The sequence below is a fragment of the Hyperoodon ampullatus genome, assembly GCF_949752795.1.
Source record: "Hyperoodon ampullatus genome assembly, chromosome: 5".
Classification (NCBI taxonomy): Eukaryota; Metazoa; Chordata; class Mammalia; order Artiodactyla; family Ziphiidae; genus Hyperoodon; species Hyperoodon ampullatus.
The window spans coordinates 87352131-87377639 of record NC_136918.1 but is presented as its reverse complement, the minus strand read 5'-3'; the positions used below and the strand labels follow the sequence as shown (position 1 = coordinate 87377639).

General features: G+C 35.8%; 1 protein-coding gene across 1 annotated transcript in view; it reads right to left on the bottom strand.

Moving 5' to 3' along the window:
* CD200R1 (CD200 receptor 1) overlaps nucleotides 1-19258 on the bottom strand; it is a gene marked incomplete at both ends in the record, with an annotated part of 31976 nt that extends 12718 nt beyond the window's left edge. Inside the window, one exon of the mRNA XM_079705470.1 lies at nucleotides 19192-19258. Coding sequence (XP_079561596.1) covers nucleotides 19192-19258 — 67 coding nt within the window. The remainder of the gene's footprint in view (nucleotides 1-19191) is intronic.
* Nucleotides 19259-25509: the final 6251 nt, after the last annotated feature.

The following is a 25509-nucleotide window of genomic DNA, read 5'->3' as shown; positions in this document are numbered from 1 at the left end:
AAGTGAGAACAAGCATTTTTAGCGTATCAACTCCTGGCAAATACTCACTAGGCATAGAGACATCATAATAAACAATAGCTTCTTCCCTCCATGAGCCTAAGGTCCAGGCGAGAAATTAGCTATGTAAACAATAATAACATAAAGTTGTTGGTATGATGATAGCAGTATACATAGTGTCCAGAAGATAAAAAGAAAAGATGTTTCATTCTAAGAGTGCAGTAGTAAGAGACTAGGAAAGACTCTACAATAGATGATATTTGAGCTGGATCTTAGAAGATCAGTTTTCTAGGAAGGTAGAAGGAAAAAGAAAATTGCACAAAGAATGACATTTAGAGGAAGGGATGAAACCATGGGATTTTCAAAGAACTACACATTATGTATTATATTGCCATTATGTGAGAAAAACTGGATGTGTGATTAGAATTGAGGCTGGATATTGGCGGGCTCTAACTATGGAAGACACAACACTCCTAAAAGTTTTCACAAGGAAATGATACACTTCTAATGCATCTACAATGGATGTATCTGTCCAGCAAAGAGAAACATTTTACAGTAAAATTCAGTGCACAGTGTTTTTCTGGAGAAATTTTGAATACACTACTTCTCTTAGCTACCATTTTCTTTTACAAAACATTGATAAATAATAATTTTTGAACACTCATGTTAGAAACAGATTTTTGGTAATTTGCACATGTTATTCATTTTAGTCTCTCCACATTGACAGGTATTATCATCCTCATTTTAGAGATGAAGAAATACAGATACACAGTGATGAAGCAATTTGGCCAAGGCCGCCCAACTTATAAGCTGCTCCAATTGCCCAATTATTTTCATGTGAGTAGTTCTTCCTGCAGTGAGTAGGAACCAAGGGTTGGATCCTAAGAAATACACCAGGATAAATACACTACCCAAATTGAGAGAGTTGGAGAAGAAAGTCCAAGCCATGTTTCTGTAGAAACACTGATGGACAACGGTCTGAAAAAGCACATCAAAAGGCAAGTCCATAAAATCAGGATTATAATGGCACATGGATACAAGCATTATGAATGCTGGATCTGAATGGGAATAGTTAAGCTAAGGAGGAAGATTTGAGACAATTGCCAAAATTCATGGACCAAACCCACCACTCCCTCACAAGATTGTAAGCTCCAGGAGGGCAGGGATTTTCATCTATGTTGTTCATTCTTCATCCTCAATGCTTAGAAGAGTGATTTGCACAGCTCCCTTGCAGGTGTCTGGCTCAAGGTGGGTTTAAAATAAAGGTCAACACAACCCTATAGCAAGCTGGACTAAAGATATGGACAGTTAGTTTACAGAAAAAGAAGTATACATGTCTCTTAGTCATTTAGAAAGAAGCACAGCATCATTTATGGTAAAAGAAACGCAAATTAAAACTATGCAGAAATGCCATTTCTCACCAATGAGATCGTCAAAACCCAAAAGTTTGACAGCATACTCTGTTTGCACAACTGTAGAGAGATAGGCATGCCAATATACTGCTGGTGGGAATGTAAAATGTTACCGATTCGATAATGGAAAATATGACAGTAAATAGCAAAGTTACATATGCATTTTCCTTTTGACGCAGCCATATCACTTCTCAGAATCTATCCCAAAGATATGCAGGCAACCGTATGAAAATATATGTATACAGAAGACTCGTCATTACAACATTGTAATAGCAAGACTTTTAGAAATAACCCAAATAGCCACCCATAAGGAACTAGTTGTCTAAATTATGGGACATCCACAAAATGAAGTATAATGAAACTCCTAAAAAGAATGAGAGATATCTTTATATTACTATTATGGAGTGATCTCCAGGGCATATTGTTAAGTGAAAGAAGAGGGACAGATAAAAGTGTATACAGTATCACATTTTGTGATATGCAGCTAAAACAAAAATAAACAGCTTACAGAAAAATTAATAGCTTTAAATACTAATTACAAAACAAGAAATATCTAAAATCCACTTAAAGAAGCTAAAAACAAAAGAGAAAGAAGAAAATAATAAAAGGAAGAGCAGAAAGCAACAAAACAGAAAACAAGCAAGACAAAAATTAGCAAAATCAAAAGCTGGTTCTTTGGGAGTTCCCTGGTGGTCCAGTGGTTAGGACTCGGTGCTTTCACAACCGGGGGCCGGATTCAATCCCTTGTCGGGGAACTGAGATCCTGCAAGCCGTGGCGTGACCAAAAAAAAAAAAAAAAAAAAAAGCTGGTTCTTTGAAAAGTTCTTCAATATTTATAAACCAATAACCATATTTATCAAGAAAAAAACAACACAAATATCAGGAGTGAAAGAAGGGACGTTAACATAGATAATACATTCATGAAAAGAATAACAAGCAAATATTAAGTACTTTATGCTAATCAAATTCAGTAACAGATGAAATGGACAAATTCATTGAAAGACACATCTTTCAAACCTCATTTGGGATTAAACTGATAATCTGAAGAGCCTTATACTTATTAAAGAAATTAAATTTGTTGATAAAAATCTTCCCATCAGATTGGCTACACTGACAAATTTAAGCAAACATTTAATAAAGAAGTAATATCAGTTCTACACACAAACCCCCTTCAGAAAATACACAAGGAGGGAACACTTCCCTACTCATTTTATGAGTGTAGAATAAACTGTTCACCAAAACCAGGCAAACACATTACAAATAAGAACGACGGAGCAGTAACCCTTATAAACTTTAAGACAAAAAATTTTCACAAAGTATTATCAAATCTAGCACTTGTAATACAACATGATCATATAAGGTTTCTCTCAAGAATGCATGTTGGGGCTTCCCTGGTGGCACAGTGGTTGAGAGTCCGCCTGCCGATGCAGGGGACACGGGTTTGTGCCCCGGTCGGGGAAGATCCCACATGCCGCAGAGTGGCTAGGCCCGTGAGCCATGGTCGCTGGGCCTGCCATCCGGAGCCTGTGCTCCGCAACGGGAGAGGCCACAGCAGTGAGAGGCCCGCGTACCGCAAAAAAAAAGAATGCATGTTGATTAAAAAAGAATGCATGTTGATTGAATACTCAAAAAATCAATGAAATTGACCACATTAACACAATAAGGGAGAAAAAACATGATCATTTCAGCAGATGTAGAAAAAGCGTTTGACAGAACTCACCACTCATTCATGATTTTTTAAACTCTAGGAATAGAAATAAACTTCCTCAAACAGTTAAAGAGTATCTATGAAAATCCTATAGCTAACATCATACAAATAATGAAATATTTCCCCTCTAAAATCAAGAACAAAGCAAGAAGTTCTGCTCTTCTTTTCAATTTTGTACTACAGGTTCTAGAGATTGCAATAAAGCAAGAGGAAAAAAAGGCATATAGATCAGAAACAGAAACATAAAACTGTCTTTATTTGCAGATGACATGATTGTTAGAAATCTATAAAACAGCTCCGAGAATTAATTGAAATTAGTACGGTCATAGTATTAAAATGCTAATAATATTTTAAAACAATTATATGTTTATATACTAGCAACACATAATTAGAAAATAAAATTTTTACATCAATTCTATTTGTAGTAATGCAAAAGAAAAAACTTAGGAATAAATTTAACAAAAGATGCACAAGGCGTATACACTGAAAACTACAAAATATATTACTGAGATAAATTAAAGAATACCTATATATATGGAGATAAATACCTTGTCCTTGGATGGAAAGACTCAAGAGGTCAACTCTCCTCAAATTGGTCTACAGATTCAACACAGTCTTAATTAAAATCTAGTAGCCTTTTCTGTGAAAACTAAGAAGCTGAAATTTATGTGGGAGTGCAAACCTAGAATAGCCAAAGCAACAGTTAATAAATGAATAAGACTGGGAGACTCATATTACCTAATTTCAAGCTTTACTCTGAAGCCGCACTGATCAAGGCAGTCTGGCATTGGCTAAAGGATAGGCACATACTTCAATAGAGCAGAATAGAGAGTCCGGAAATAGACTCACACATTTGTGGTCTATTGATTATCACCAAAAATGTTAAGACAATTTAAAAGGAAAAGAAAAGTCTTTTTTACAACTGATGGTGGAACAACTAGATATCCGTATGTAAGATGAAAAAAAGAACTTTAACCACTACTTAATACCATACACAAAAAATTACCTTAAATTTGATTATTGACTTAAATGTAGAAAGCTGAGACTGTAATACTTCTAGAAGAAAACATAGGAGATAATCTCTGTGACTTTGGCATATACAAAGATTTCTTATAATACAAAATAACAAACCATGAAATAAAATTTGATAAACTGGACATTATCAAAATTTAAAACTTTTGCTCTTTGAAAAAGAACATTAAGAAAATGAAAAGGGAAACCACAGATTAGGAGAAAGTATTTATAATACATGTATTTAACAAAAGACTGCTATGTAGAATATGTGAAGAACTTTTACAATTCAATAATTTTAAAAATCAATATTAAAAAACAGGAAATTACTTGAACAGACACTTCACCAATAAGACATTCAAATTGCCAATAAATACACAAAAAGATGTTCAACATTAGTAATCGTAGAGGAAATACAGATTTAAATCACAGTGAGATAATGATTACACACCTATCAGTATGGCTAAAGTTAAAAAGACTGATAATATATATTGGCAAGAATGTGAAGCAATTGGAACTCTCACACATTATAAATGGGAATGTAAAAAAGTATAACTGCACTAGAAAATTTCTGGCAGTTTTTTTCAAAAGTCAAACACATGCCCATTTATAACCTCACCATTCCAATCCTAAGTATTTACCCAGGAGAAATAAAAACATATGTCCACACAAAGACTTGTGCATGAATGTTCATAGCAGCTTTATTCACAAATAACCAGAAGCTAGAAACAACCCAAATGCCAGTCAGCAAATGGATAGATTAGTTATCCATACAATGGGATACTATTCAGCAATGAAAAGGAATACACACAACATTGATGAATCTCAAAATCATTCCCTTGAGTGAAATAAGGCAGACACAAAAGAGTACACTACACAGTACACAAAAGAGTACTACTAATGTAAAATGCTAACTAATTTATGGTGACAAACGGCAGATCAGTGGTTGCCTGAAGATATGGGAATGAAGACAAGGATGGACTATCAATATACATGGAGGAATATTTTGGGAATGATAGAAATGTTTTGTATCTTGTTTGTGATGATGATCACAGATATATACAACTGTCAAACCTCATCATAATGTACCTTTTAAATGGATGCAGTTAATTGTACATAAATTATCCCTAGATTTAATTAAAAATAATATCGAAACATCAGGTTGTAACACACATAATATTAGAACATGCATCTACACAAATAAACATAAAAGAAAATACAAATGAAAAACCTTGGCACTGAAAATAATGTTTAAAAAAAACCCTTTTCCATCTAAGTCAAAATCATCAGTAGAAGTAAGATGTTTTGTGATTTGACTACTAATGAAACCTCTTAGTCACTTTGAGTACTCACTTTGAGTTTTCTTTCCCAAATCGTCCTTGTCATATGCCTGAGCAAGCATATACCACCCACACAATAGACACTGTATAGGCATTGACTGTGCAAACCCATACTCCAAAGGCTTCCTCCAGAGAGTGAAAAAGGCTCTCAGAAACAGCACATGGTTTTTTTGTGCTACTTAACAGTTTTTATCTATTGTAAAATCCTGTGCTCTGCTGGGCTCTACTGACTAAAAAAGTTAGAGATAGGCATTTCTGATAATTTCACCATTCTCAATAAAAACCTCTGATTCAGTAACTGTTGTTAACCAAAATAGAACATGGATTATGCCATACTTAAATAGTCAGTATAGTGCCTTAGATGATTATTTCTAATGTATGAAGATGGAAGACAAAAAATTAAAGATTTTTCTGCCCTTTGATTCATTGGCAAAGTTTTGGGAGAATACAAACAAGCAGTAAGGAGTCTGATCAAATGAATTTTAAGCTAAAAGAATTCTAAAATTGAAGGAAAACTGTAGCTTAAAGTATCTGGCTATGCTCTAATAAAATTACCATATAGCTGTAAAAGAGAATAATGGAGAATAGCTTTATTTTTACATTTCTTCTGATATTTCTCTCCAAAACTTGAGGCTTCTATGCTAGTATTGAACTAATTAGAAGTTATTCTTATTGCTTATTATGGTCTTTGCATCTTGTCATCTTTATTGTTATTTAACATTTAATGAACTTACTATCAACTCTTTTAAAAAAGGAACATAGAATACAAATATATTGAATATATTTCAATACACTGAAATCTGTGGGAATATTCTGATATTTTACACAAGGAAAATATTTGGTGTTTCAAGCTCTCAAACTTTAAAACTCTGCAAGTTATAATAAATACAGAACTGGACGATTTTGGATTAAGCAATGGCAGGAAAATATGAGGGATATGAGTTTTGCTTCTTACTCTGCTTCTTGCCTGAATCATTATAAATAATTAAATGAATTTATTTACTCTAGTTCTCTCCTCTGCAAAACACAGACTGTCATCCTTACTTAATAAGTAAGGAATAACTAGTGAAAGGTATCCAACGAACATTACAAACTGAGGTTTTAAACCCAGTAAAAAGGAAACCATACATCTCTCCTAAAGATTCAAGTGTCATTTAAAATAAATGCAACTTTGAGACTGAGATCTTAATCACACAAAGCAAATTAAAATTACATTGCTGGAAGAACTTTATTTAGCTATACTGAGCACATAACTTTTTCTAATCACCAGTATCGTGAAGTAAATACAGTATAGAAAACTTTACTATAACTTTTTGGCTCCAGAAAGCTTAAAATATCAATCTTAACATTTTAGTTAGTATGTTTGTACTGTGTTTTATAAAACTGCATATTGTGGATATAGGTTAGACATAAAAGTATTATTTCCCAACAGTTTTTAGAGTTATGAATGGATTCAAGCAAGAAGAGACATTGAATTGTTTTCTTTAGAGGTACTGAAAATAAGATGAATTGTCATCCAAATAGTCTAATTCTATTTCTGCTTCTAATGCATTGATTTTCATGTTGGGAACGAGTGGAAGTCCATGATAATTGGCCAGAAAATCCATAAACTTTGTAACTCGGGGGAAGGGATCCTAATTTACAATTTTTTTTCTGATATATAATTTAAAAGTACTCCCACCCCTGTAAGAATAATTGAAAGCATAGCCAATTTTCCCCAAAATTTTATTTTCTAGATAGCAAACAGGAATGGTTGGAATAACAGACTCATGTGATCTTTTTCTCTACTAAAGCTACCTGAAAAGTAATGCACGAATTTTACTAGAAATTTTGGAAGAAAGGAAATAGGTTTTTTTCTGCCTTTTTTCACTAGTTTTCATTGAGATGGTATCTTAGTGACCACCTATCACATATATAAGAGCTTTTGGACTGGTGGAGGGAAGCTGGAAGCTGCATTAATAATATTTATTTATTCAATTACAATAGCTAGGCACTCAATAAATGCCCATTTATCATGGAGCTTTCAATCTAATGGGGACAATACACATTAACCAAATAATCAAATAATTATGTGAAATTGCAATAGTAATAAATGAAAAGTACATAAAATGTATCTTGAGTAACTTATCCTAGTACTGAGGCATGGTAGGCAGCCTCTAAGATGGCGCCTACTGTTCCCCCTTCTTGGTACTTGGGTCTTTGTAAAATCCCCTTCTCTTGAGTGTGGGCTGGATTTACTATAACTCACTTCTAACAAATAGAATACAGCAGAAGTGATAGAATGTCACTGCCAAGATTAAGTTATAAAAAGACTGTGGCTTCTGTCCTGGTGTTTTCTCTCTCACTCACTCTTGGCTCACTGTGAGAATATAAATATTTGTTAGGGGGTAATTTATTATGCAGCAATAGGTGATTAATACATGGCCTAATGAACAAGAACCTGCTAATAAGAGAGAGAATGAGAGGAGAACATTCCAAATAAAAGTACTTTTATGTGCAGAGAACATGTATCTGGAGGGAATATACTAGGATCCGAAGAAAGACCAGAGCTAAAAAAAGATAGTTTCAGCTTTTGCTATAAATCTAGTCTCCCATAATGATTTCAGGATTTTTTCCCTGAGACAAATGTAGTTTCCTACAGAAAGAGAAGAGAAAAAAAAATAAATGTTTGCCATTTTGGCAATATAAAATGGAACATGCCTTTTAAAATTAAAACTATCTCCTTCATCTGTCTCATAGCTTAATATTTCAATTAACATGATCCTTGCCTCCAAAAAGGAAAGAAACTGAAATGCAAAATAAGAAAATTTTTATTTTAAATCATAATTGTTATTTCTGCACCAGAATTTTTCCAGGGGAAAAAAACTATTTTGCAAACATTTGAAATTTTATGATAAAAATTATTTATATTAATGAACAGCAGCTACAAACTTAAATATAGTTAAATCTCAAACATAATATTGAGTAAATAAATGTAGTTATAAAATAATATACATAGTATGATTCCATTTATGCACAATACCAAAAAAAAAGGCAAAATAAATTTTTTTGTTAGGGACTACATCATATGTACATGGTAAAATGTAAAAAAAAAACAGGGAATGATTATACACCAAAGAGAATGATTATCCCAAAAGATAATGGCTACCTTTAGAGCAAAGTTTGGGAGCTATATTTGAGGAAGAATTGGCAACAGTCTATGTCTTAATTTACATAGATATTCACTGTATAATTGTTCTTTAAAATGCACATATATCATACTCTGCAATATATATTATATATGTCACTATACAAGAAAATTAAAATAAGTACGAAGAAACACAAGAATACTTACTTTTTTTTAACATAATAATGTCAACAATTGATCCTGGTATCACAACATATATTTCGTGGTCTTACACTTTATGAAAGTGATTTACGTTTTAAAATACATTAATTTAGTAGCAGACAACACCTAATTAGGTGTTCAGTAAACAAAATATTGGGTAAAAACCCAAAGTTTTAGCAGAGACAAAAATAGAAAAAAACCACCAAAATTAGAGTAAGAAAATCAACTAACATTTTGGCTCTTCCATTTATTACCTCTGTAATCTTGCACAGATTACTCTCTGAACCTCAGATGCTTTATCTACACATATGGGAATTTAGTATCTGATAACAGTGGTCATTTAAATTTGTAAGGGGAAGGATGATTATTTATATCACTGATAAATGATACTAGGAGAACTAATTAGCCATTTGGAAAAGAAATATGGATAGGATACAATGCTAATAAAAACCATATTTCTGGGAATAATTTTTGTGTGTGTGACTATAGTCACAAAGTCTGCATCATTTTATTAGGACACAGTATTAATGAAAGCCACATTGTTGGGCTAATTTTTTTGAGGCAGTTACCATCACATAGTCCAAAACTAGTTAATGAAGACAGATTTGTTCCCTAGCTCATAGAAGATATTGTACAAATGTGTATCAGTGATCACAAGGGTCAGTGCGTTCAGTGGACAGATCATGAATATATATGCATATCAAATATACAAAGATACAGACATACCTCCTTTTACTGTGCTTCACTTTACTAAGTTTTTTACAAATTGATGTTTTGTGGCAACCCTGTGTTGTCAGATGATGGTTAACATTTTTTAGTAATAACGTTTTTAAATTAAGGTATGTACATTGTTTTTTAGACATAATGCTATTGAACACTTAATAGACTACAGTATAGTGTAGACATAGCTTTTATATGCACTGGGAAACCAAAAAGTTTGTGTGACTCACTTTATTGCAATATTCACTTTATTGTGGTGGTCTGGAACTGAACCCACAATATCTCCAAGGTATGCCTTATGTTATAAGATATTAATTCCAGCATAGTTTTTAATTCCAAGGAAAAAAAAAAACTAGAAACAACCAAAAAGTCTATCTGTAGGGGCCAATTAAATAAGTTATAAAATAATATCTATGAAAGTGCTTTGGAAACTGCAAAATAATTATTGAAGTGATTTTTTTTAATGTTTGTAAAATTCAGACACAGTATTAAGTGTTTTATATACATCATTTTGCTTAATCCTCACAGCAACCCCAGACACTATCTCAGGTTTTTTGGGTAAAATTTCCCAATTTAAAAATATTGGCAACAAATTCAAATTTTTAAAAATAGTACATGAACCAGTCAAAAGTCTCTTCAAGCCAGATCCAGCCCATGGGCTGCCAAATTGCTGTCTCTGTTGTGGAAATTAGAGAAGAGGCCATAACCAGAGTCTTGAAAACATTTAAAATTAGGGATCTGTTGGAGGAAGTGAAGTTAGCAGAAATGATGAGGAAAAGTAGAAAGTAAATGCAGTGTCTTGAAGCCAGGGAAAGAGATTTCAAGACAGAAATAATCAAGGTCAAATCATGTATGAAAAGTCTTAAAATAAGGACTAAGAGGCTTTACGGTTTGCTAACAAGGTCATCAGAGACATTTAGGAGCTGTAAGAAAGTAGTGTTATAGTACAGAGGGATGGGTAGAACAGATTGCAAGGGACCAAGCAGAAGCAATTATCAACAAATGTAGACTTGCTCTTTCAAGAAGTTTGACCTTGAAGGTATGGGAGATATGGGAGAATGGGACAGTGGCTTTATCCTTTCATGTCAAACCTGAAAGAGAGATATGGGGCAATATCTGGAACTATGAGGACTGAGAGGGTATTTAAGAAGAGAGGAGAACATAGCATATTTGTAGACAGAAAGAGGGAGCACTAGAAGTTACAAGAATGAAAGAGGCTAACTGGTAAAGCAGGATCCTAAAGGTAGCGGGAGGAGATGAGACAAACGCAAAGTGGAGGCTTGCTTTTGAAGACTGACACTTGGTTTTTGAGAGAGAAGCATAAAAGGCAAGAGTGGTTACAGAGGCAAGAGACATTTTGAGGAAGTTTAGGTTGACAAACGTTTTCTGAGTATACGTACTCAGCTTCAGGTAGCTGTGCAGAGTTCTGGGGATGGTAGAATGAATAAGGCAAGGCTTTGGCCCTCAGAAACCTTATCATTTGTGGAAGTTAAAGTCCACATTGGATGATGGGTAAATCTGAAGGTGAGCAGAATCTGATCCATAGCAGCCTGTAGATCTGGGACAACAGGGATAGTTTGGGTAATGAAGAAAGACCTAAAACAGTGTTCTTAATCCTAGCTCCCATCAGAATAACCTGCAAAGATTTGTGAAAGTCCAGATGCCCTAAAAGGTCTGATTAAGTAGGCTTAAGATACCACCACTGTATCTTTAATATTTTAGGCCCTGCGGGTGACTCTGTCTGGCAACTAGCTTAAAATTACTGGCTTAGAACAACCTCTGGGTAACATGTAGGAGAGAGCCAATAAAAGGCAGATAGAATGATATTTTGGAGAATAAAAACAACTAGATCTAATAATTTTGAATCTACCACTATTTACTACTTGAACATTTTTTCAAAAATTGTCAATACCACAAAAATAAATCCTATAACCAGATACTCCCATATGATGTAATAGATAAATTGTAGGGAAAGATGGCATAGTATTTCATGGTAAAGTAACAAAATGGCAAGGGCAAAGAAAAGAAATCACTAAACAATTTAAAACTGCATATGCGAACACCCTGTTTGGGAAAGTATCTTTACCAAATCACTGACTGTTCTCCAATGATACAGTTTGAACACACTCAGGTTCCCCCTATGTTGACAGAAAATTAACATAGAATTAGCCGTCTAAGCCCACAGTCTCAATTTCCCCCCCACCCACTCCATCCTCTATGTCAGCAATTTGTGGTTCTTATACCCTTCCACTCAAACCACAATTTTGAAGGTTACCAGGCCCTTTACAGTCAAACTTTAGACCTTTCTTCAGTGCTTATGTTCCTGAGTTGCTTGGTGTACTTTGATCCTATTATTTTCCTCTCCCTCTAAAACCCCTTCCTTCACCTCTACCACTACCCTGTGCTTCTCTCTATCTGTCTCCTCATTTGCAAGCCTGCCTGTCTCCTCAGGCACCTTAATAAAGGTATTGCCCCAAGTCTCGCCTGCTCCTCTCTCCCTTTACATCTCTCACCATCCTTTCCCACCTCCAGAATTTGAATTGGGCCTCGACACAGTTGCTTTCTCCTTGTTTTACCACTTCAGTCACAGTTTAGCTCCCTCTGCCCTCATACAGGCTGTTTGACTCTCTGGAATGTTCATCCCCTCAACCCTCCTTGCCTAGCTATTTTCTGCTCATCTTCATCTTAAACCTCACTTCCACAGGGCAGTCTTCCCTGACCCTCAGATCAGATCAGACTTACCAATTACACATTTCCATGCCACCTTATACTTCTCTTTACACATTTCGTATTGTTTAATTATTTGTGATGATTTAGTTAATATCTACGTTTCTTACCAGATTCTAAGGTCCATGAGAGCAGGATCAATGTCTGTCTTATTCAAGTATCTGCAGCATGAAGCATAGTGTCTGACACATGGCAGACACCCACTTACTTATTGACTGACAGAAAAACTAGCCCACATGCTAGCCTTGACTTATTTTTCCTAAACAAAAATCTCAACCCTTAAGCTGCTATTTCTCTTCACTTGAATGCTTGCTGTTACTTCAAGTACATCACATCTAAAAAACCATAGATTCTCCCACATATACTTGCCACATCCATTTTCCCCTCTATTTTTGGTGCTATGGAGGATTTCCAAGCTCAGCTCATCGACTAAAAAGTTGGGTAATGTCTTTAGTAATTCCTTAAACATTTCTGGGCTTTATTTGTCCATGTATAAAATGAAAGAATTTAATTTGAAGGTTTCTAAAATCCTTCCTGTCTGAAAACTCAATACTTCTCAATAGTGTCATGCATCTCCTTTATTTCACAAATGAGGAAATTACTGTTTAAAGGGGGGGCAAGTATTTCTTAAAGATGACATAGCTAGTGGTTAGAATTATATCTCATGACGGATCTTTAAGTCCAATACAGAGATATATAAGAATCTAGAAAACGAGGGAAAGGGGACTGAGATTTTCTTGAGAAAAATGAAAAACACCAAAATAGTCAAGGCATGGATGAAATTTAGAAAACAAAAAGTCATTTAATAATATAATACATTCAATCTAAATGTCCAAGATAATACAACCAACTAAATCAATATCGCTTGGTAAAAACACAATGATATTAAAAAGACATAGATTTGAAGAAACTTCTACTTTGTTTATGGACAAGTAAGCTTCCACACATAACAACCACAAATTCTGGACAAAATAGAAAAACAACTATTTGAAGCCACTGGCAAGTAGAAAAAGCAAGAAGATTCTTGAGAGGTATCAATCCTTGAAAGAAAGAAAGTTTCCCATATTTACCACTTCTAGTCCCAGAAAAGGGTGCAGTTGGCATGACACTGGACAGCTAAAACTCTAGTAGAAAACCCACAGTTCTCTGAAGAACAAGAAGATAAATTTCAGGGCAACCTTGGTCTCTTGAAATTGAGAGAGGCAGAGAGCTAGAGTTCTAAATTCTGTGTATAAACTGTACCCACCTCTCTGTCTGACCCCAAGCCCCACATGGCAGGGCACACTTGAAGCCAACTAGCTAAAGGTAAAAGCACCGAGATTTAAAATACTGTCCAAGAGATGGGACTTCCCTGGTGGCCCAGTGGGTAGGGCTCTGTGCTCCAATGCAGGGGGCCCAGGTTCAATCCCTGGTCGGGGAACTAAATCCTGCATGCATGCCACAACTAAGATTTCGCATGCTGCAGCTAAAAGTTGCATGCCGCAACTAAGAAGTCCACGTGCCACAACAAACATCCCGTGTGCCACAACTAAGACCTGGCACAGCCTAAATAAATAAATAAATAATTTTAAAAAAATAATGAAATAAATTAATGTCTGAGAAAGTTTTTAGTTTGAGTTCCACCAAGGTAAATGTTTTCTGGGGGAAAAAAATCAACAAAGTAATATAACAGAACATAGCCTCTAAGACTTAATATTCACAATCTAAACAAAATTACTCACCCTACAGAGAACCAGGGAAATGTGGCCCATTCTTAGAAGGAAAAAAAAAACATTAAAGGGAAATCAACCTCAAATTGACACAGATACTGCAATTATCAGAAAAGGACCATAAAGTAAATATTAAACTATGCACAGTGATATAAAAGAAAATAGACTCACAATGAATGAAAAAACAAAAAATCTCAACAGAATGAAAAGAGACAGGTTATGAAATAAATGGAAATTCTAAAATTGAAAAATACAATATCTGAAATAAAATATTCAGTGGATGGCCTTAAGAGAAGTGAGAGAGGAAATTGTTAGCAAACTTAAAAATATATCAATAAAAGTTATCCAATCTGAAGAGCAGAGAGAAAAAAAAAAAACTGAAAAAAACAACCTATAATAGCTATAGGGACCTGCAATGAAGTAGCATAGAAAGTTGATAGATAAAATATTTGAAGAAAATAGTGATTAAAAATTTCCCTAAATTTGCTGAAAAGCATAAATTTACAGATTCAAGAATCTCAGTAATCCTCAAGCAGGATAAATGTGAAAATAACTATACATAGACACATTATATGTGGCGAAACTGACAATAAGGAGAAAATCTTTAAAGCGGCCAGAAAAAAAATGACTCCTTATAGTCAGAGGAACAATGTTTTGAGTCTGCCAACTTCTCATCAGAAATGGTGAAACAACATTTTTAAAGTGCTGAAAGAAAAAAAAGTCAACCAGACTTCTACATCCAGCAAAAATATGCAAGAATAAATATGCAAGAATGAAGCATATTCAGATAAAAGGAAACTAAGAGAACTCCTCACCAGCAGAACTATACTACTAGTGATGATAATAGAAATTATTTAGGTTGAAGGGAAATAACACCAGACAGAAACTCAGAGATTCAGGAAGGAATGAAGAGCCCTGGAAATGGCAGCTATGATGGAGATAGTATGTGTACGCGGAATCCTATTCGAGGAATGAGTTTCTGCTCCTGCTGCTAGGAGCACTGTCAGCAGACAGCCTTCAGTTCTCAGCATCTTCGGAGATCAACTCAGTTGTCTCACACACAGTCAGACTTTTCCCAGGGCAGCCCACATCCGTTGACTAATTTGGAGGTATAAAGCTCCAGCCATTTTGATTCAATGCAGAGTCTCTCTGGAGCCACTCTAACTCTAGAGACCCCCATGAGGGGTCAGATGAGGGTCATGGTTAAGATTGCTGGTGGACTTCTCCCTCTGCTCCCTTGTCCTACTTTCCAGCTGTTTCTTCCAAAGGTCCTCACTAATAAATATTCTCTGCTCAAAACTCAACTTTTAAAGTTTATAACTATAAAAAAAAGTAATGGTTTGATTCTTAGGAGCAATTAGCATCACACAGTCCAAAGTCATTTCATAACCACAGATCTGCTCCCTAATCCCATTTAGGAATTATCAAATGTGTATTGATGACAACAAGGGGGAAGAGGCAAAAGTATATATTAAAAGTTACTACATTTTGGGCTTCCCTGGTGGCGCAGTGGCTGAGAGTCCGCCTGCCGATGCAGGGGACATGGGTTCGTGCCCCGGTCCGGGAAGATCCCACATGCTGCGGAGCGGCTGGGCCTGTGAGCCATGGCCGCTGAGCCTGCGCATCCAGAGCCTGTGCTCCGCAACGGGAGAGGCCACAACAGTGAGAGGCCCGCATACCACAAAAAAAAAAGAAAAAGTTACTACATTTTAATCACTGTACAGATTGATTTTTCAGGTACAACATGAAACCAAATGAAAACTGAATTATGTTATTAACTAGCACCATTAACTGAAATACTCATGACTTTATTGGGAGGGAATTTATCTACCGTGGAACTCTCATTTGTTCCCATTTCCTTATTTCTATCCTCAACCTATTAGCGTCCTTATATCCAGCTTCTCATCTTACTCTGCAATTTCAGAAGAGTTTCTGTCCTCTTATTTAAAGTGAAGCATTCCATTTATATGGCAGATTGTCTCCCTTCCCATCTCTTCTCAGATCTTACTCTCTGTTATACAGAGGAAGAAATAATTATCACTCCTAGGATCCAAATCCAAAAATCTCTAGAGTTTATTCTATTATTTTTATCTCTTCATGTGTACTCTCTTTGTGGGATCCTCCATCCACAAATTCTGGATGTGCTATACTTCCAAGTACTTATAGGGATTTTCATCCTATGTGTTTGCCCTCTCTGTACTGAATTTAACATCTTCCCCTGCAAAGAAACTTCCCTTCTCAGCTGCCAGTGTCTCTCAGTAATATCATGGGCCTTCCTAAAATGTAAACTCAAGGGTAGGAGCTCTTGCCCCTGCTTCAAAATAAAGCTTTACCAAGTGCCACTCCCACTCAGTGAGCTACCGCTGCCACATTTTTCTCCAAAATATTTTTTTATTATATTATTTTCCTGACTAGTGTACGGTATCCAAGTTTCTTTGTTTAGAGATCAAGGACCCCTGAAATTCAGCCTTATTTCCTGCAATCATATAACAAACAATCTCTGATCCATCAAGCTAAGAGTTTTTTTCTCCCTGAACAACCTTGCCTTTGATCATGCTACACGTCTCCTCCTCCCACTTTCTATCTCTGCCTTTCTGCATCTATCCAAACCTATCATTCAAGGCCCATCTCTTCCATAAAGTCTTCAATAAGTCCAACCCACCATAATTTCTCCTATCTTTGGATTTTTACTAGATTCATACACAATTTCAAGACTGACTGATTGAAAATGTTCTCTGCTTGTTTCATCTTAGCTTGATCTCTCTAATTTAGATTGCTAACAATTTTTAGGCCCTATTCCCCCCCCACACACACACATACACACACACACACACACTCTATATACAAGACTCTATATAAAGACTTTTGGTTCATTTATTAATTGTTTAAGCATGGATGTTTAGAGGAAACCACACCTAAAAATTACTATAATGTGTAAATTCACAGCTATCACAAATTAGAAAAGGAAGAGAAGACAAATTAATGAGGACAAACACCTTCTTTTTCTCAATTGCTTTTAATCTCTTTTTCGTTTTTTTGCAAATCTGCTGAAGCTACCTAACAGCCCTGCCATGATTTTTATCTCCCCTTCTTGTTACTGCCTGCCCCCTACTGGGAGATAATAACAAATGGTCAAAATTAGCCCAAAGAAGAAAAAAGGTGGAGGATTCCTTTTCAGTAACTCATAATCTCAATATCTGTGAGATTATATATCTTTATAAAAGATAGAATCTTTTATAAAAGATTTTGATGGGGATGTCAAAATATAATTTGAACACAAGAAAAAAATCTAGAAGACAATAGAATAAAATAAAAAAGAAGTGGTGTGGGGTAAAGGGAGTTTGAGGGAAGGGGACCAGACATAGGGTTCGAGAGCTTTACTATGCAGTGGATGATTAGCATTGTTTTTATTTTTCCCTCTCAGGTATTTTCTTAATAAACCTTGTCTACCAACTTTGCCTATCAACTACCACACTGCTTGAATTTATAATCAAATAAGTAAAAAAAAAGTCAGTGGATTTTTTAAAATAGTATGTTGTTTACAGTGAAGTCATTAGCTCTCCTCCTTTGTGAGTTTGTCTTGTATAATAGAGTGAGTTATTTCTGTTTGGCAGCATTAATAACAAAGAAGTATTAGTGATAAAGATATAAACTCATGCCCCAAGTGCTTTACATATCATTATTCGGAATTATTTCATGGTGAATTTATCATGCGAAATCACTGCACATAAAGTAATTTGCTTTTCCATATCTTTATCCTAAACATTCTGATAACACTATAATTATAGAAGCACAGACTTCAGAGATTTGATATTTGTAGTATCGCCTAGTTGTGGTTAGAAATAGTTTTAAAATCCAAACCTTTAAAGCATTAAATTCAAAATTATTGATTATGTTTTAATCTTGATCTTTTTTCTTTTACCCAAAAGTCATAGTGCAACTTGACATAAATAGCTCATTGCCTAGCTGATATTCCCTGCCAAGTTGGGTCCTGCACAGGTTTCTTTAAAAACTTTCTACAAGACCTCAACTATTGAAAGATTCAGATCAATTGATTTTTTTTTAAGTGAGTAAATACTCCATTCAGTTTATAACTAAGTATTGGCTTAGTGGCACTGTTAGTGAAAAGCATAATGACTAAGTATTGAGGAAAATTGCCTATTCAAATCTTTAGTGATGCTTACAGATGTATATTATTACTGGGTATGACTGTCATAAACTAGTAGTGTAACCTGGGACAAATCATTTCACCTCTCTATGCCTCAGTTTCTACCTTTGTAAGATGGAGAAATGTCTTCTATGCCTGCTTCACTGGGTTGCTGTGCAGATCAGAGGAGAAAAAGTATGTGAAAATGCTCCATAGAAAAGTACAGTAATACAGTATAGTTACTTTACGTGTGCTCACCAGTAAGATTAACATGCAGAAAAACAGATGTTTTGCTGGAAGATAGACAGTATTTTAAAGTCATTTATATGAGAAAAAATACTTTTCTTCCTTCATTTACCAAACTATAAAATTTAAAACCAAATATTTCCTTGCAGCTGCTTCCATCTACTACAAGTGAAACCTGAAAAGACCCTCCCACTCCTACCAACCCTCTACCAACCTTACCAACTCGGACAGCCCCGCAATAGCCCCAAGTTCTCCACAACTCCTTCAGGAAAGTAGATGTTGAAGAACGTGTCTTCTAACCCAGAAACTGTCTCCGACAGCCCACACATGTTAAAGATAAATACAGACCTACATCACAGACGCACCACCAAGCTTGGGAACGTATTCTATTTTTAAAAGTGCCTGGTCATCGAAAGTGACAAGAAAGCAATAAACTTTCCTAATTTATACTGTTAACAATATGGACATAAATAGGTTGGGATTATTATTTAAGTTTTTTAAGAGGGGGAGACGAAAATAGCGCCACTTTTTTCAGGTGACTTGAATTGCTACTAGAAATTAATTCTGTCTCACTCAAAAAAGGGGGAGGGGGAATAAGGAAATGGGCAGTGGGGCAAATTATAGAGAGATGTAGAGTGTAGTAGGACACAAAATAAAATAAGACAAAGAGGAAAATAAGAATAATAAAGTGAAGTAAATTTAGAAGGAAACCCCACCCCCCATATCTCAGATTGCATTTATCGTGCTCTGCTCCCTAAGAAAGGCAAAGAAAGCTCAGGAAAATCTTAGACCAGGTTTCTCACCAGTCATTCTCCTGTCACCCTCCCAAAGAGAATTCAAACCCACCTGCAACTAAGAAGAGAGTCAAAATCAGTAGTAGCTGAAGATCAGAAGTTATCCAAGTGCAGGGCATTTCTGTTTTCTTATTTTCTTCCCTTCACTCAGCACTGTTCCTCCACACAGGTGTAAAAGGAGCTATGGACATGGTGAGGCTCTCTCTCGTCCACTTCTCCGTGCTGGATCCTCTTAGCCCATAAGCAGCACGGCACTTCTTTCCTCCTAGCCCTTTCCGTCAACTCTATGTGTTTCAGCCTGATTAGTAACTTGGAACAGAAGAAACTTCTCTGGAACTTGACACGGCAATAGATTTCCTGTATGAAGCACTGAAGCAAAGACGGAGGAAGTGGATTGATTGAGTTATCTTTCAGCTCATTGGTCCTCTTCTCACTTCTGCTGTACACAGATAAACTTTACAGTAAGGCATTGAACGTGCCCAAGATAAACTGATTTGTCTAAATTTGGTTTAAAAAGCAAAACAGGATATTTCTCCATATTTGACCCATCCTGTAAATTTCCCAGTCATCATAACTTTTAGCAGTTATCTCCAGTTTGAAGAGGTGTACAGCCTCAGTAATCAAGTTTAGAATAAAAGATATTCCCTTGAAAATTCTTATGTGATTACTGTCTATAATGGGAGTCACATAAAATTCTAGAAGCATCATAAGTGTATTACTACTGTAATAAATTACCACAAACTGAATGGCTTAAAACAACACTAATTAATTATCTTACAATTCTAGAGGTCTGGAGTCCAAAATAGATCTTATAGAGCTAATATCAAGGTGTTGGCAGGGCTGTGTTCTTTCTGGACACATGGAGAGAATCTGTTTTTTGCCTTTTCCAGCTTCTAGGGGTCACTTGAATTCTGTGTCTCATGGCTGCATCATTCCCACCCCTGTTCCTTTGTTATATCTTCTCTGGTGGTAATTCTCCTGCCTCCCTGTTATAGAGACCTTTGTGATTATATTGGACCACCCAGGTAATCCAGGATCATATCCCCATTTCAAAATCCTTAACTTAATCACATCCGCAAAGTCTCTTTTCCTGTGTAAGGCTACACATTTACAAGGGGTTAGGACACGGACATCTTTGTGGGGGGCATAATACTGTCTATCACAATTCAGTACTTATTCCCATTCACTTTCATGTTTGAAGAGCTAGAATGATCATTTGAACCAAATTACAAATAAATACTCATCTTTAGTTGCCACACATCGGGAATTTAGAGTTACCAAAAAAAAAAAAAAACACAAAAAAAAAACACCTGCCTTAATGTGACTATTCATAGGTATTTAGATTATGTTTGGGAGGAACAAACTCCTCTATGTACTAAGAGTTTCCTACCCCAAGGCAAAACTCCCCAGGAAGGGGAAGAAAACATTGCAAACAGGAAAAAAATTAAATAACATGCATTTTTTTTCTTTAAGCTAACAGTTCCATCTTGCCTCTTGCCCAAGAGTAAACAATATATATTTCCCCTCTTCCCCTTCTCAAGCTTTCCTTCCACTGAGTCAATTTAAGACAGTGAAATCAGGTGCTTGAGGGCATGGAATACTTAAAAAGACCATGGGTTGAGTCTCTGCTGGACAATTACTAATCTGATGATACTAGGCAAGTTTCTTAATTGAGTCTATGACCTATTTTTTCCAGTTAATATTATATTGAGATGAGCATTTTCTCATGTCATCAAAAATTCTTGATGATCATTTATGTTAATGCCTGTTGAATGACACAGCCAAAACTAAAGCACAGAAGGGTTACATGATCTGCGTGAGGTCCCAAAGTGACTTGGTGACAAAGCTGGGAGTAAAACTCACATTTCAAGTTCACTAGCCCTCTGTTCTTTCCAGTTAACTCCTCTAGTTTGAAATTTCAGGCAACAACTTTAAATAGACACACTCCTATGCCCTCATCTCAGGTCCAACCACAATGTACAATCAGCATTTTAAGAGTCAAGTGCGTGGTGTGAAAAACCATAGAATTCTCAAAGTAGATTTGGCGGGATGAGACCTTCTCTTCGCACTCTTACATCCCCTCCATCCCAAAACCCCATCCCCCCAACCTCCCAACTCCCACCTTGACCTCTTATGCAGAGCAAGTATTTGGAAGAACAATAAAGAGACCAAGAGTTTTTTAGCATAACCATCCACCAAACATAAGCCGTGAAAGTCAACAGAATGAGAGAAAAATGTGCTTGTCTTGTATATGCAGGTCTCTGAAAAATCTCAAAGATCCTCCTTAGGTGTGCCCCTTGGGTCCCAAAAAGCAGAGCAAAAGATGGAAGCAAGATCAAGAGAAAGGTACCCCTCAAACCAGAAACTCAAACCTTTTACTCCACCAGTCTTCCAACTCCTCTTCAGTACTGCCAATTATGAATCAGTGCCCACAGAGACACACAGAACAATGTTACGCAGGTTAATGTTGTAGCAGCCAAGGCGAAAAGGCCTAGTAAGCTTTAGTAAGTTAGAGCTGCTTTAAGACATAATGCCCCCAATTTGCTCTGTTGATTTACTAAAAAAAAAAGATTCATCTGCCTATAAATGCTTTTGAAGTAAACTTCTTCCAGTCAGGTGTATCTCTTTGTCTCCTGTCACAGTCATGCTTAGCCACAACTGAAACCAGTCAAGAAGATGTCATCTTGCCCTTGGGACACCTCCCCATTATATAAAGGCTTTGCATGGACCTTGAATATTTACTGCACAGACTCTAATGGCCTTTTATTTCTGACCCCTTGTTCTCCATTGCCTGCTCTTTCACCTCTTGGATTTGAGTCTTGACTGCCTGTAACTGAAGTACCTGCCTGCTCCTCCTTCCTTACCTGAATTTTCTGGATGTGTATCCTTGCGATAATGGGCCAATGCCTACTTGCCTTGTCATTTTTGCTCTCTGTGAACATTCTGGCTTAGATATGTGGCCTGACTTACCCTTCCATTTGCATGTGCGTACACACGCACACACACAAACTCACATGCACACTACTAAACACTTAATTCCAAGTCCCTCAGTTTACCCTGTCCTACTGCCACCCAGTTGCTAATGTAACTATTTCATGGAGGTGAAAGAACAATGCCCAACAATGTGAAGAATTTCAAAGAATTCAAACTCTACAACACTCCACTCTTTATTTTATTTCCTCCCTGCCCTCATGGTGCAATGGTTAGAGATCTAAGGCTAATGAATTACCACAGAGCCACTATAATTCAATCTATGATTGCATAAAATGGCTGGTCTCCTAGCCATTTCCTATTTCCCTATTCTCTAATTCACTTTTCCGCAATTTTCCCTGACCCAAGCTCTGAAGACCCATCTGAAGTCCTGGATCTTCTTCCATGCACAGTCATTAAATGTACTGATGAGTAGCTTAAAAAAGCCTCACAAAATGTGTATTTCTATTTTTTACATTCTACTATGTCATTGATATTTACCTTGAAAATTTTCACTTTCAATATACAGTTGATGCTATACCTCCATAATTCTCCTTTAAAAGTTAGAAGATAGATAAGAGCTAATCATTGTTTTCCAATATAAGTTCATAAATTGTACAAAAAGAAAATTTAGAAATAAATATTTGAAACTAAAATGTATGCAATATCAAATAAACAAGTAAAACCAGAAGAGAGAAATTAGTAGCCACATTTTATATATTTATATTTTGTTAAAATATCAATTCTAGACCTCACTGGTTCTGTCCATAGTAAATAGTTAAGATCCTGTTCTAAGCATTTTATAAATATGGCCTCATTTAACCCTCTCAACCCTATGAAGTAAAAACATTACTCTCCCCATTTTATAGTTTACTAAAGTCAGTAAATTGTCCAGTCACACAGCTAATAAGTGATGGAGATAGAATTCAAGCCCAAGAAATCTCACTCCAAATCTGTCTCTTAATTATGTGGCAAATTACTTTACTACCTATTTTTTAACTCTGTCTTGACTCTAATACATCTCCCACACTTATCACCCTTCCTAAATCTATTCATCTACTCACTCTTTCTTCCATTTGGGCACTCTTACAACTTAATAGTTTGTTTTGAAGAGAGAGAGAGAGAGATACATGGACGTATGGATGGAGGGAGAGAGAGAGAGACAGAGATGGAGAGACAGAGACAGAGAGACAGAGACAGAGAGAGAGGGAGTAACTCGGTGCTCTGCCTCTAATCACTATTTGCAGTAAGATCACTCTCTGCTGCCCCCTGGGGATAATTCAGTGAAACCAAAGCTAATGTTTTTACAAATAAATTTATTAGCAAATTCAGTAACAGCTACACTTTGAGATTTTGATTACAAAGTATGTTAACATTCTAACATGTTACTCCACTTCCCAAAGAGAACTTGGATGTGGGGGAGGGGGAGGAGTGCTGACCAAAGAAACATCCCTTTTCTGTGGCATTAGAAAGGGGAGGGACAGCTGGGGACCTCCCCAACCCATTTCTCCCTCCTTCCAAACTCCTGACCAGCCCCTCAGTCAGTGTTTGAGCCTCCTAATTCCCCTTACACACCCCTTGGTGAATCTTGGTGACGATTTTGGCAACTTTGGGTAAAACTGGCAATTCTCAGAGAAGAAAAAAAAAAAACTTCAGAGGAAGTTATGTTATTTTCATCTATGAGTGACAACTGGGACGGGGAAGTCCAGAAGAATACAGAAATGAATTGAAAAGAATGAAAAGCCAAGTCATATACCTTGGCTAAAAACCAATATCCAGGCAAACTATTCTGAAAAGAGACACATATTATCTAATCTCCAAAATGCCTTAATTACTAGAGTCAAGAAGAAACAGGAACTTTTAAAAATAAATTTTCCAGACTGAGCTAAATGGGATCACCTTAAAAGTTTTAGACAGTATTAAATTAATAAATTATTTCTGTGCAACTTTCTGGTAAAAGAATATGAAACATGAAAATTATATCATTCATAGAAGCTGGTATCTCTCTACAGTTTCATTCAATTTTCAATGGAACTTTTTCACAGAAGTGACAAATGTTCTGTTGACCATAGTTTTATTATATCAGTGGCTTAAAATTTATATTTCCAAACTACGTATTTGACCATACTACATATTTGTCTATCTTTCATGACATCACATAATATTTTCAATGATTAACCAGAATGTAGTTTAAGTTGGTTAAACTCTCATTAAATTTGGAAGTTTAAGAATGTTGACAATTTTTTGCCTAGTTTTCAGAGTAGCTGTTAAGACCAAAGTTGAACTTCCTGGGTTCAAACTTCAGTTTTGCTGCTTAGTTTTTGGTTACTGCATCTTTTTTTTCTGTTCTAGAATGTCTATTTGATTCTTGTTTTCAAATCTGCTGTCATTTTTTAATTTCTCATTTTCCACCAGAATTTTGATTTTGTCTTTTGTCTCCTTGAACATAAAAAGAATATTTTAAAGTATCTGGCTGTGAGTGAATCTCTATTATCTATTGTTTCTATTGATTCTTTCTGTGATGTCGGGTTTCCTCATGTGCCAAGCATTATGTGTTGTTTTCCAAAGTGTAGAAAAAATCTGAGGCCCTGTATGATTTTATCTTTCTCCAGAGAAGATTTTCATTTACTTCTGCCAGAAATCTGAACATTAGCAATCTGGCATCATCTTAATCCAACGTTAAGGACAGATTCTCTAGGCCACCAGGGGCCTGAAAGCTGGGTTGCAATCTACGTGAGGAATAGTTTTACTTTCTCCTTGCCTCCCCACCTCTCCTGCCCCAAGAAACTGTAAATCACTACTTAACTTTTCAGCCAGCTCATCTAGATCAACAAATATCCCCAAGGTAAAAGTAGTTACAGGTGCTAGCCTCACCAATCTGTATTTCTTTCTTTTTCTGGATCTTGACCAGGTAATCCTTCATCACCTTGTGAGTTCTCTGATACCTTCCAACAGATTTATTATATTATTATTATTATTATTATTATTATTACTATTCTAGCTTTTCTACTTGTCTTCAGTGGGAAGGTTGGTCTAAATTTCTATCTGGCATTACCTGATATAGAAGTCCCATCCTTTGATTCTTTACTCTTCCTTATCTCCCACAATCCATCAGCAAGTCTTTTTGTTTTGTTCTTTAAAATATTTCCAAGTGGTGGGTGGTGGTGGTGGTGTGATGAATTGGGAGATTGGGATTGACATATATACACTAATATGTATAAAATAGATAACTAATAAGAACCTGCTGTATAAAAAGATTAATTAATTAAATTAACTTTAAAAATATTTCCTAACTTGGCCATTCTACCCATCTCCACTGTATTGGATCAGAAAAAAAAAAAAGAGAGAGAGAGAGTAAAGTTCTTAATTCAAAAGCACTTTTTTAAAAAAATGTAACTTG